The sequence below is a fragment of the Anser anser genome (assembly GCF_964211835.1).
Source record: "Anser anser genome assembly, chromosome: 8".
In the NCBI taxonomy this organism is placed as follows: Eukaryota; Metazoa; Chordata; class Aves; order Anseriformes; family Anatidae; genus Anser; species Anser anser.
In genome coordinates, this window is record NC_139728.1 from 31,518,156 (window position 1) to 31,531,180 (window position 13,025).

At 51.1% G+C, this 13,025-nt stretch overlaps 1 protein-coding gene across 2 annotated transcripts; it reads right to left on the reverse strand.

The window, feature by feature from the left end:
- Positions 1-622: 622 nt before the first annotated feature.
- On the reverse strand, positions 623-12,933 carry PTGER3 (prostaglandin E receptor 3). 2 transcript variants are annotated; one of them, XM_083846124.1, is made up of 2 exons: positions 12,007-12,930; positions 623-4,580 (listed from the first exon to the last, which is right to left on the reverse strand). In XM_083846124.1, the coding sequence occupies exons 1-2, from the start codon at positions 12,835-12,837 to the stop codon at positions 4,293-4,295; spliced, it is 1,119 nt and encodes a 372-aa protein (XP_083702250.1). In that variant the 5' UTR covers positions 12,838-12,930; the 3' UTR covers positions 623-4,292. The 2 variants fall into 2 exon arrangements, with proteins under 2 accessions (XP_083702250.1, XP_083702251.1); XM_083846125.1 differs by lacking the exon at positions 623-4,580 and adding an exon at positions 4,590-11,174 and having other exon boundaries at positions 12,007-12,933.
- Positions 12,934-13,025: the final 92 nt, after the last annotated feature.

The window sequence follows — 13,025 nt, forward strand, 5'->3', positions numbered from 1 at the left end:
GCATTTCCTCGGCTGGAGGCCGCGCTGGGTGGCCGTGGGCACGGCCTGCCGTGGCCTGCTGGGTGCGGGAGGACGCAGGCAGCGCTGCCGGCACCACCACCGCCTGCCTGTTCTGCAGACACACGACCGCCTGAAAACATGTTGCTGTGACTAGCTGCCGGTGGAGAGGTTTTTCTCCAGCCCTTGACTGATTCCTGCCCAGCAGCGGCATGGGGTTTGCACCACAAGCGCGTCCTGGAGAACCTGCGCTGTGTGATGCAGAGCCCCTCTCTTCGGGAGAACCTGCGAAGGGCGGCCAAGAAAACCTGTCATTGAAGCAAATTATGGGGAAAACACGAGCTTTGCTCGGTACTGGCAAGCGGCCGTGCTCTGGGGTGCCAAGTCCGAGTCGAGATGTGGTACCACCACGGCAATTAGCGTCGATCTATGGAGCAGCGAGGGAACAGGCAGGATGTTGGAAATTAGGGAAAATTGCGTGTAATTATTTGCTGTTTCTCTTCTGAAGGTCGTTTCATACACGGTGACATTGCACTGACTCACCAGAGGAGGGAATAGGGTTTTGGGGTTGGCTTTGCTTGTCCAAGCCATGTTTCCAGTGTTTCACCACAGCTCTTCTGCGCTCCTCTTCTGCATAAAATTGCTTTAGAGGCAATAGAGGTCTGCGCTGAAGTTACAAAATGTGAAAAGATAAAAATAAATCATTTAAATAATGTATTTTTTCTATCTTACTAAAGTAAGTTCCACCTAATTCTGATTCTGTTCTGGGGCAGGAAATTTTAAGGGAAAAAATACATCAACATCAAAGTTGCCACATTCCAGGACAGCGTTTTCATTGTCCTGTGCTTCATCGTCCTGTGCTCTCCAGAAGAATCGTGCACGGGCCGTGCCCACGGCAGAGGCACCGCGGCTGGGCCTCCGTGGTGGCCTGCTGCTGGCCTCCCCCGGCAGGGATGGGGCACACGGCGCCGCGGCGCTCAGCACTACCGCAGCACAAACGCCGGCTGAACGAGCAGCGTGTGCATCGCCGCCAGGACTGGCACGGCTTGCTGGTAGTTGCTAACGTGGTTTGTAAAGGGAAAACGTGCGGATCTGACACGGCAGTGTTACTGTAGTGTTCCAACAGCTTGCTCACAAGAGGGAGTCTTTCAAGATTTCTGGTGAACCCTGCTTCTCCATGTAAGTGACATTTTGGCTGTGCCAAATCCTTCACCAGCAGACAGGGTGGTTTGGGGGCTTGCACTGTAAACTGGATCCCTGAGCTGATCCAGCTTGAAAACAGTTCTTTTAAATCAAAAAGCAGTGGTGCAGCCCTGCAAACCCCCACGAGGCCGTGAAGCGGCAGCAGGGCCACCAGCAGGGCCACCAGCAGTGCTGCTTCAGGTGGCTGCGGCTGCTGAGCGCATGTGTCCCGGCGGCAGGAACCGAGGCACGGGAGGCCGGTCATTCTGCTGGGCTTTTATTCTGACAGACACAACACACACTGATTTGGTACACAAACAGGCTAGTTTATAAGACAAACAATGATTTCAAAGTAGGCTTCCCATTCACTACCGCTTCCATAAAATTTTTGACAGGAATACAACATATTAAAACCAGTATCAGAAATACTTTTGTACTAGAATTTAAATACATCACATAGGAGGCATCTTTAAAGAAAGGCAACAAAAATACACCTTCCCACTCGAAAAGGTAAGTGGGAAATGAAAACTTTAATTTATGCTAACGCTTTCTGATTCATTTTTGAAAGTGCGTTCCTCCAGCCATGTCACGTTACGGCAGGCATGGCTGGCAAATAGTGCTTAGACTGCTCTTCTGTAAACAAATTAAAAGCAGACATTCTTTCCCATTTTCTGATATTTAAAGTAGATTCTCCTTCATATCACTGTGCACAAGATGGAAAGACCTGACTTTTTCCAAATTCAGAAGTGTCCTACTCCACAAAGGAAAGGCATGGAGCAACAAAATTATTTTAAGTGAATGGTGAAACCATCCCTGATCTACTTAAGAATAACAAGCCCATGGCTATCTGATCATTACCACATATATGATTCTTTATGTAAAAGAAAAAACAGCATTTTCCTGTTGCGGCTGTAAAAGAGCTGATAAACGAGGTATTGAGTCACTCTTCTCACAGCGCGTTTCCCTCCTGACCACTCGCTGTCCCTCGGCAAGCCGTGTGCTCTGGCTGTGCTGCTATTCAGAAATGGTTCGGTCTAATTATTAAGGTCATCCTGACATACTTTACGAGGGACTGGGCTTGTTTATTAGTTTTAAACAGCTAGTGTACACAAACTGAACAATATGAATCCTTTGGACAGAAGAGGCTTTGTATATCACAAAATAATGTTAAAAAAAAAAAAAAATTGAATCCTGCAAGACGCTTTTCCCAAGAGAACCAGCGCAGTTTTTATTTCCCGACACACACCTCACCGTGCTGCCCAGGTGCTGACGAGGACACGGGCCTGGGGCTGGCCGAGCTCCCCGCGGCCTCTGCCTGGAGCAGCGAGGCTGGAGGAGGCGGTTTGCCTCCCGGCGCAGCTGGGGAGTGCTGCAGAACACAGGCGGCACCCTGCCAAATGTCAAAGTGCCTCGCCGTGGTGGTAGGCTGGCCCTTGAGTGAAAGTAAGACTTCAGCTTTTAGGTGGCACTCAAACGCACCCCCCCGCCTCCACATTACGTTTATGCAAAGAGTGGCTTTTGCTGTCAGATTAATTATTTCTGACGGATACGAAGATACACAACGAGACTACACAGCAGCGGAACAAGGAAAGTGAGTAGTTGGTTTCTCTTTTGAGTAGTTACTTTTACAAACAAAGGAAGGGAAGCAAAAATCAATTAAAATTCAATTTTCCACGAGAATTTCCTAGCAGATGCAGGTTTATATTTGCCTTTAAGGCCCCTGAATTGGTTATTATTGGCACAAAGTATACGGTGTACCACTACACGATATATTGTATTTTATTGTATTGCATGTAATTTCACCAAGAGGCCATTAAACAGGAGCCGTTAGAGGCTATCATCTAGAAAAAGGACAAAGAAAATAGGAAAAAATGCAGTCCTTGTGAAAATAAACTTCAGATGTGACACAAATGGGTTAGAACTCAGTTTTCTAATAAAACCTGAAAGTTACCTGGAGGAAAGATTTGACTGATGCACATAATTCTACCCATCTCTTCCAGTCTCCATTATTTGAAAAATTCCCAAAGCTGCCATATCTCTCAAATTTGTCTTTTTGGAGGAAAGAAAAAGAGATCAGTTTTCTCAGGTAATACTTTGGCTACTGTGTAGAGCATTTTAATAATTAAGAAGTTTTGAGTGGTATCCTCATTACTTAAGAATCATTTGATGTTCATTTGCTGCCCAGACATGTGCGTTTCCAAATAAAACCACCCATATGAAAGCGGTATTTCTGGCTTTGTAAACCTTTGCCATTTATCTACAGGAAGAAGAACACTTACTGTCACTTACAGTCTGTTTATCACTTTCTCCATCTGCGCAAAGTAGTTTTATAGTGTGCTTTGCTAATGGCAATTCTTGTTATGCCTGGGTGTTTCACAGGTTGCTATTAAAAAAAAAAACACAAACCACAGATCTCTCACTTTACGCTGTGTGTCCCGATGCTACATCCTACTCAGCAGATAAGCTAACTTCAGCATCCACGCAGAATGAGTACTTGTCAGGACAATATGTGTCATGAGACACAGGCTACATTCAGTTCTCGAAAGAGATTGATGATCTATCATCACTGGTACAATACAACCTTTTCAGTTTTAAGCCACAGAAATCTAAATAAAATCTGAGTTTTATCTTCCTTTAATTCTTCTACTTTTTGCCCCTTTCTCTCTTTGTCCCTCCAGAAAAAAGGAGGAAGAAAGACTCTCTGAAACTGATAATCTTAGTATTAAGATTATATATAGGAGTGGGTCTCTTCAGTAATTAAACTGTTGAATCTGTTCCAACTGTCCCCTGATAGGAAAATCATTTTTTTTCTACCTTAATGTAAGAAAAAATCCCTCCAGACTCTATTTTAGACACACAAAAAGTCATGTTCTGCAGCTCAGTTAGGAACTGCAATAACAACAGAATTTAGCAACAAACCCAATTGCTTTGTCTATATTTGAGAATTTTTGGCACATTGGATAAATAATAATTTGGCACTATAAGGCCACTCGGTAATGCCGTTTTCAGCTATTTATGCAGATGCAAGCGCGTTACAAACACCCTGATTCACAGTAAGATTTAAAACCACTTGTTGGCGAAAGCAGTTTCCATGCAAGTGGATCAACGTTCCTTCACGCCGCTGTCCGTCGGATTTCATCTGACAACGTGATTGATCTCTCTTTCCACTCGTTGTTAGAGCACTTGGAGACAGCGTTGGCTGCTTGACAAAACTTCTGCAGGAGGATCTTTCTTAGTAGCAGATAAACCCACGGATCCAGTATCTGGTTTAGTGAGGCCAAGCGCACAGCTGTCAAGAAGAAATTGCACTCTTTGTGCAGTTCTGAGCTTTGGGCTTCTGCAGAGAATCCCTTACAGTATTCAAACGACGTGTGGCTGAAGATCATCTTCAGCATCGTTATCTAAAGAAAGTTAGGAGGAAAAAAACAATACAAGTTAAGAGACCAGATCTGTATCAGTATATGCAAATACCCCTGAAGATAAAATCCTGCCAAGGGATTTTTTCCTTCCTTATTGATTTCAGACCATGGCCATAACAAGGAAGCAAGCTCTGAGAGAGCAGCTCAGTCTGCGTGTGCACATAAAACAAGCATGACAAACCTGTTACCTCCCAGCCACCCATCAGGCTGATCTGCAGATCCCATGCTAACGCGAGGAAGCACACGCTGCTCCCCTGACACCTCGCAGAAAGCCGTGTGCTAAATCCCGGTGGCTAGAAAGGGAAATCACTGACTTGGCAAAACTGATTCAGAGGGACTCATTTTATCACTGCCGTATTACCAGAATTACAAAAACCAGCTGAATAACTCCTAATGAGTAGTTCAAAATTACGTTATGAACAGTAGATGTCAGGAAAAAGAATTTCAAATACGAAAATGTCTACATTTCTTGTAAAACTAGCATGTTTTATTCTATGACATATACATTTTAGACTTTAAGGTAACTATTCTGCTTATGAACTGACCCAAAAGAAAAGGGTTAATGAAAGCGCTTTGGACTAGAGGACAAGAAAGTATTTTATGTCAACTAGAAAAAAAAAGATTTTGTTTTGCCAGAAGCCGCAGACGGCCTTTTGTGTTAACCTGACCTCTAACCCCCGCCTCCTGCCCTCAGCTCAGCTCCCTCAGCGCACACAGCCATGTATTCAGGAATCCGTTTCCCACGGCATCCAGACGGGCACGACTGGGACTGATACCGGCACAGCGAAACGTTTCACACGAGCGCAAGTTTCCGTGGCCGGCGTCTCCCACAGCTCTGGCACAGAGCAGCCAGCTCCGGTGGCGGCCGAACGCTACGCGCGGGTCGATGCCGCTGGGGCTGGAGGCGAGTAGCAGCGGCGGCTTTCTCATTTACTGCAGCGGTTACGCAGCACGGGGCTGCCCCGGGTGTTGCGTGGTGGCAGGTGTCAGGACGCTGCTGCCCCTCAGGGAAGGCAAGCCGCGGGTGCTGCAATGCTCACTCACTCGTTTAGGACGAGGCAGCTTTGCCTCCAAGGCCGCTGGGCTACAAGGCTCACAGTCGGTAAGGGACTTAGTGACTGAAGGCTGCAGGGCAATGATTCAGCCAACTAAAATAATGATACTTTGGGCTGCCTCGTTCTCCAAATTAAGACAAAAATCTTGCTTTACAACTGGCAGTGAAAGGAGCCTCAGAACACAAGGACACCTGCGCTCCCATGTGAGAGCCCAGAACAGCAGGGCACCGCTGAGGGCTGGTTTGCTGCGGGTTGTGCAGGAAACCTGCAGCTGAAGGAGGGCTCGGCCCGGCAGCGCTGCCCAGCGCTGGGCTCCGGCTGCGGGAGCGCGGGCTTTGAGTCACCGGGCTGCTGCTCAGCCAGGTAAAAAGGGACAGAAGCTTTCCTTCGTCTTGTTAAAGCTGGTGACATAGTGAGGACAGGGCCGGCTTTCGGATGCACCTCAGCAAGTCTGGCGCCCCGGTACGAGCCGAGCCGTGGCAGCAGGAAGCCACCCACCCCTCGGGACGGACGGTACGGGGCCTCTGTGCTGGATTCGCTGTGCGCCGAGCACGGGGCAGTTAACGAGTGACTCTTCCTGGACAGGTCCTGGTTTTGCTCACAGATTTTCTCTGGTTGTGAACCGAAGGCCTCGAACGCCAGGAAATCCTGCAGACTCGAGGCAGGAGGCCCGCGGTCTCTGAGGTGCCCACAGCGGCTGTCAGGGAGGCGGTGCAGCACCACGCTGTGACGTGCCACAGGTTCGCTGCGTCTGCGAGGGGGGTGCCAGGCACCAGACGGGGGCCAGTCCCAAACGTGCAGGGAGCTGCCCAAGCGACCGGGCTCCCGGTCACCTACTGACAGCCCCGTGCAAGCTCCTGACCTTGGCCTCTCAAAGGAGCCGGCACAATCCGTACGCACAGCAACGTGAGCCCGGTCAGGGATTTTCCCCACTGCCGCTGCCAGAGAGCAGCACCACTGCTGGGAGCAGGGCCGGCTGGCGGGGGGGAGCAGGGAGCTGGCCGCGGGCAGCGTTTGGCCCCTTGGAGGAATCTTCCGGGTGCCGGATCAATAACCGTGTGGTGGCCTGGGAAAGGCTCGGAGGAGTCCGGGAGACAGGGCCACTCCAACAGCGAGGCAGAAGTGTTTTTGTTTCTTTAAATAGAAGCAGTTGAGAATTCCATCTGCTGCATTTAATTTAAAAAAAATGACAAGTAGCCGCTGGTGGAGGTTTTCAAAAACACAGGATACAGACCCAAAACACACGAGGCGGCCACGCACCAGACCCGCACAACCCCAGCTCCACCGCGTGCCTGTCCCCGCGGGCCTGCAGCACCTTCAGCAGCGCCCCGCGCCCGCCGGGCCTGGCAGCCTGCTCCCGGCAGCCCGTGGAGAGGGGCAGCCTTGTGGAAATGCGCTGAGCCCATGCTGCAGCCGAACCCAAACCCTCTTTGTCATTCCCAGCACCGGGATTACTGCCCCTAAATCAGCTCTTCTAGCCCGTCTTTGGGGAACCCTGCAGCAGCTTTGTAGACCTTGTTGTCTTGTTCTTTTGTTACGGAATCCATGGAGCTACAAAAATACTAGACTAATAAAATGCATTTCTCAAGCACGCAACTGCTGTTTATTTTTGTCTTTCTTACATAATATTCCATTACTGGAATACTTGTTGGGCCTTCGGTGGCTCTACTGGAAATTTTGTTTGATATCCTTGGAGGCCGCTTATCATGGCCTGTACTGGTCCTCTAAATTAATTGGAAGGCAGACCGCAAAACGAAGGGGCACAACATCAGGTGGAATAAAGTCAATAGAACTACACAATCTGTGCCAATAAAGCGTGGGCTCAAAACACCTATAGTAATGCGATTGGTAATCACATTTAATTGATAAGACAACAATCTGCTGTTACCGAATGCAGTTTTATAATTAAACTTCCGTTGCTGTGGCTTTTAAACTGATAGCCAATGACTGGGCACGCTTTGTGAGGTATCTTTACAGCGTTTTGAGTAAAGTTTGTCTACAGCTCACGAGAGATTTTTGGGTTGTTTCAGAGGTTCCCCGCTAGCCGCCATCGCTCCGTGACACGCTGCCGCGGGCTGAACATTAAACGGGCAGTCTGTGTTCCTCCAGGGATCCAGGCGGCTTGCTATCACATTACTAAGTATTTGAAGTGAACTTTCATTGTATTTAGGGGAAAAAAAAAGACAAGAAGTCTTTCCCAAATATATTTTTCCAGTTTTAGAAACTAGGTTGGAAGGTTTTTTTGACCGGAGACCACAAGGAATTCTCCGCGGCAGAGCTCCGTGCAGCACTTGGGCAGGGACAGGCTCAGGCTCCTTCCCCACGGCAGCGCTGCAGAGCCCCAGTTAGGAGGCATTTACCAAAATCCGTGGGGCCATAGGGCTGCTATCTGCAGTAAAGGATGGACAATAAAACAGTTGCTATGCTTTGCAGGTATGTATTTTTAGGCGAAGCAAGAGCTGTGAGTAGCCGGTCTGGAATGCGGGGTAAGAATCCGATGTGAACTTCCCGGTCCCAAACTGCAAAATCTTTTCATGAGATAGCTTCCAAAAATCCAGGCATGTTTTCTATGCATCATGAAGACAGGAGGATTTATCTGTTTACACTGCTTCTCCTCTCCCATTAGTCCTAATCTGTTGCTGAAATAATTCTCTCCCACATAGCAAAGAAAGCTGCAGAAGGAATACAGGATTCTCCTGATGAAGTACAGATAATGGCTGTGGTGAGCGAACTATGCAGAAGCCCAGATGGAGAGACAATACCTATAGTCACGTACCACCTTATTTTAAAGTCAAAGTTGGACTCACTTCTACCGCCTCTGTGGAAGCTAAGGCAGAATGAAAGACCTCAGCCTGAGCAAGCCAAATGTCATTGCAGCTCCACGCTCCTTGTGGAGCCCTGAAGGAGGATTCCCACTGCTTGGAATGGATGTGGATTTCTCTCTCACAGCAGAAATACTGCCTGTCGCAGGCAAAGCTAGGACAAGCCCACACATCCGCCAGCCCCGCAGGACTGCAGGGTGACCCCAAGCAAATCCCCTCTCTGTTTCTGCGAAACCCATGCTCGTGACATCACCGGCAAGCCTCTTGGAGAACTGATGCACAAGGCCGAGGATTTCAACATGGAAAACCTGTTTGCAGAAGGGCAGTAACGCAGGGAATCGTGACAGATCCCGGTGAAGTCTAACAGGCTTCCAACAGGCATGTGCTCTAAGTTTTACTGCCTGGTTGTGCCCTTACCTAAGACAAATAGAGTCTGGCAAAATCCAGCCTTTTGGCAGGTCCCCAGGTGTTCCCTGCAGCACGCCAACCGCAGCGACCAGGAGGCCGGGACACCTGCACCAGGCGCCTATTTCGGCGTCAGAGGGGAGCAGAGCACCCCCAGGAAGCTGCTGGTTCATGCGAGTCAAGGCATCTGCAGTGCAGTGACACCACTGCCTTCTCTCCCTAAGTAAAGGTGCTTTCCATAGCAGTTTTGCACATTTAAAAATATTACAAAATACTAAATGTATAATAAAAACACCTTTAAAGGAGAGTATCATTGATTTCTGTCTGACGGGAGGGTTAAGGAGAACATGTACGTTGAAAGGCAAAGCAGCAAAATACCTGAGCAGTTCAGCTTTAAATAGCCTTGAAAGCACCCTGCGAGTGCATAATTTGGTAACCTGGAGCTGCTAAAAGCATTATTATGAGAATTACAGTCTGTGCTGCAGCTGTGCTTCTGTGCAAACAAAGAAGAGCTTTATCCACGTTACCTCAAACTCGTTTCAGTCTGCCGTTGGCTTATTTCAGTGGTTACGTTCAACAGTTGAACACCAAAATAAACAGAAGATTGGTGCAGACTGGAAACCACTTATGATAAAGCAATACCTTATGTAAGTGGAGCATTTTTCAGGTTCTCCATGCTGAATTCAAGTAAAGTCTTCACTGCACAATAAGAGATCTCATGCCTGCGTTATGAATACAGCTCCTCTCTTCTACCAAACATCCCATAAATCACGGGAAGGAGGGACGCTTCATTACGCTGTTCAGTGCACAGCCGCTATCATCAGAAGTTTCTCTTTTCTGTTAAATCCTATTTGATATTCTCATTTTCATCAACAGATCAAGTCTGTGTGAAGGGGCATTGTTTCTGTTAGGCAAACAGTTGTCAGCATCCATTAGTTCTCAGTTATAAACCTCAGACTCTTTTAATCTAAAGTCTCCTCTGAAAATCCCTAGATTCCTGTTTAAATGAGGTTTCTTACAACTGCTAAATGATGCGGCTATAGGTTAAATGAGTTCTTTCATTTGGCTTTCACTGAAAATACACTTGCCTTGCTCCAGGCTCACTCTTCCAAAAACCTGGCCTCTTATTCCTAATTTGTCCTTTGCAGTTGTATAGAAAAAATGGAAGTACAAAACTTCTGGTGCAGTCGTGACGCTTGATTCTGACACTACGGAGCCTGGCAGGCACGCTGACTAGACGGAGAAGCTCTGCAGGACCCTGCAGCCCAAGCGATAACTTTGCAGCGTTGCCGCTGTGCTGTGAAGCGAGCTGTTTGCAGATTCACTCCGGACCACAGCTGCTCCCTGGCCGGGCAGCACCAGCCGCAGCAGCAGCACCGGGGCTGCCCAGCAGCGTCCTCCCTGCAGCCCTGCTCTCGCCCGGAGCGCCGGGCTGCTCGCCAGGGCCAGCGGCGCCGACCTCCCAGCCCCGTCTGCGGCCCCAAGAGCCGTGGCTGCCTCTGACCCACGGAGTGCTTACAGCAGCTCTGCCCTCTGCTTGATCCTCGCGCCGCGGGGGCCTCCTTTCCACTTCCCCCAGGTCCATTCAGCTGCACTGGCTTGACCTCTGGCTTTTAAGTCTGCAAAATACCACTGGAAGCAAACCACCCAAGGGAATCCCTGCATCGTCACTGGTTTTCCAGAGTATTCATGTTCTGAAGGAAGAGAAGAGATGTCTCTCATCTCTTTTTTGCTCTATGCTACAAGGCTGGTTAAACCCCCATGTGTGGTAGCTTTGGTGGAAGATGGCAAAGCACAGGGCAGAACCTGCTTCCAGATGGGGAGAATACAAAAACTAGGACTGAGAGGCAAATGCATTTCCTGCATTGAATAACCACCTTCTCATGTTTTCATCCTTTTAATTACAGAGGACAAACGTGGCAGTTAACTTCTGGAGAAATAAAGAAATCCCAGTGTTTTCCCTTGGGACTTAGCTGTACGCATCGGTGGGACAGCCCCACACTCCTAGCGGAGATGTGCCGCGGTCTGGAAAGGGCCAGCCAAGTTCTCTGTCTCACTGTGCACAGTGGGAGAAAAATCCTTCCGAGGCCACACAGTACCTGTCATGTAACTGCGGAATTATTCTAGCAAGCTTCACCCCTTTCCTGCTTAAGGATTCCAAGCACAAACTCTCCAAAAGTCACACTGTCCTCTGGCAGCAGGACAAACTGGCCATCTTATAGAGGGTACTGGACTCCTAGGTGTGCCCTCATCCCATACAGTAGGAGCAGAGGTGGATTCAGTCTCTTCCACTCCTAAACCAAGAGGAAGGATTTATGCCAGCTTGACAGAAAGGGGCAGAAATGAGGAAGAATAAAATAATGGAAAGAAATTCAGGGGTTCTTTAAAAAAAAAGGAAAAGACAAAAAGCCGGAAGCGCTGCCTTAAATAAGATAGAGTGAGCAATCTGCTGAAAACTAGCGGGCACTTACAAAGTCACACACTGTACCTTTCCTCGTAAACCACAGAGATAAGTTTTGGTGCAAAGCAGGAGCAAATAAAAAATATGCAATAACTCCTTCCCATCAGCACAGGGCTCCATCACAAAGGGGCTGGATGAACTTGCTGACAGGTTCACCTCAACAAGGGGCAGGGAGGTTCCGGTCCCCTTGCTCCGGCACCTTCAGATCCCGATTGTGCTACCCGCTGGGTAAACCTCCCCGTCTGGCCGCAGGGGGCAGGGGTGCAGACCCCGTCCCACCGCCATCCCACCCTCCCGGTCCATCTCCCCATCGCCTGCCTGTTGCTCACAGCACTGCTGACCTCAGTGCCCTCCTCCCAGACCCACAGTCTCCTCACCTCCTGCCCTCTTCCTCTTTACACGAACTTTCTTGGCCTCGTCACCCCTCCTTTCTACGGCATTTCTTTGGTCTTATTCTTCCCGATGCGCTGCACTGTGCCCACCTCTTGGACCGCTCCCTGCCTCTCTCCGACCAGCACCCACGCCTGCCACCCCCAGGGCTCCGTCCCCGTCCCAGCTGTCGCCCCCGCTTCCTTTCCCCTCGTGGCCACGGTGCCCACGAGGAACCCGAGCCACCTGTGGGCGCAGGGCCGGGGAAGGCTGCGGCGGCCGAGGCGGTGACCTACCAGCAGCGGTGACCAGCACGCCGAGAGGACGCACATGATCCCCAGCAGCTGGATCAGCGTTTCCGTGGTGATCCGCCCCCACTGCTTGCTGGAGCGCGGCGCGGTCGCTTTGGTCCGACAGCGAGACACCAGGGCCTCGATGGTGGCCAGGTTGCACGCCACCGTCACCACCAGAGAGAAGAGCCCCAGGCCAGCGAAGGTGGAGGCGAAGAAGCTCCCGGTGAGCTCGCCGTCGCCCGTGCTGATGAAGCACCAGGTGCCGGGCCACTGCAGCGTGTAGCGGCCCAGGCCGGCGATGGGCAGGAGGGCGAAGGAGACGACGGCCAGCCAGATGCCGAGCAGCGCCGTCTTGGTCATCCTCGTCTTCATGTGGCTGGCGTACCAGTGGGGCGCGCGGATGGCCAGCGTCCTCTCCACGGCCATGGCGCTGGCGATGAAGAGCGGGCAGAGGCCGAAGACGGTCATGCTGAAGCCGAAGAAGGCGCAGAGGCGGCCCGAGGGGTCGACGGCGGCCCAGGTGCGGTCGGACAGGTAGACGGAGATGACGATGGGGCTGGTGAGCAGCTGCCCCGCCAGGTCGGTGAGCGCCAGGGAGCCGATGCAGAGCAGGAAGGACCGCTTCCGCCGGTTCTCCTTGGCCCGGTAGCTGCGGGACACCAGCAGCATGGCCAGGGCGTTGCCCACGATGCCCGTGATCATCATGGTCAGCGGGAACGCCACCGACACGGCGCCGCAGCCCTCCGCCGCCCGCCCGGTGCCGTTGCCCCGCGGCCGCATGGCGCAGGGCTCGGTGCCGTTGGGGCCGCCCTGGCACGGCGGGCGGCGGCTCATGGCGGCGGCGGCGAGCCCCGGCCCCGCTCCCGGCCCCGTCCCATGGCGGCGCCCCGCGGGCAGGCACCGGGCCGAGGCGCGGCACTGGCGGCCCCGCGGCGGGCGGCGGCCGTTAAAGGCGGGGGCGGGGCGGCCCTGCCCGCCCTCAGGGAGGGGAGCGGGCGGCGCGGGGCCCGCCCGGGGCTCGC

What these genes read in the sequence shown, in the direction of transcription:
- PTGER3 (XM_083846124.1), bottom strand. Translation starts at nt 12,837, where the DNA reads ATGAGCCGCCGCCCGCCGTGCCAGGGCGGCCCCAACGGCACCGAGCCC. An exon ending in CGTGCTGGTCACCGCTGCTG is followed by an intron (nt 4,581 to 12,006) that starts GTAGGTCACCGC and finishes AACTTTCTTTAG; the next exon opens with ATAACGATGCTGAAGATGAT.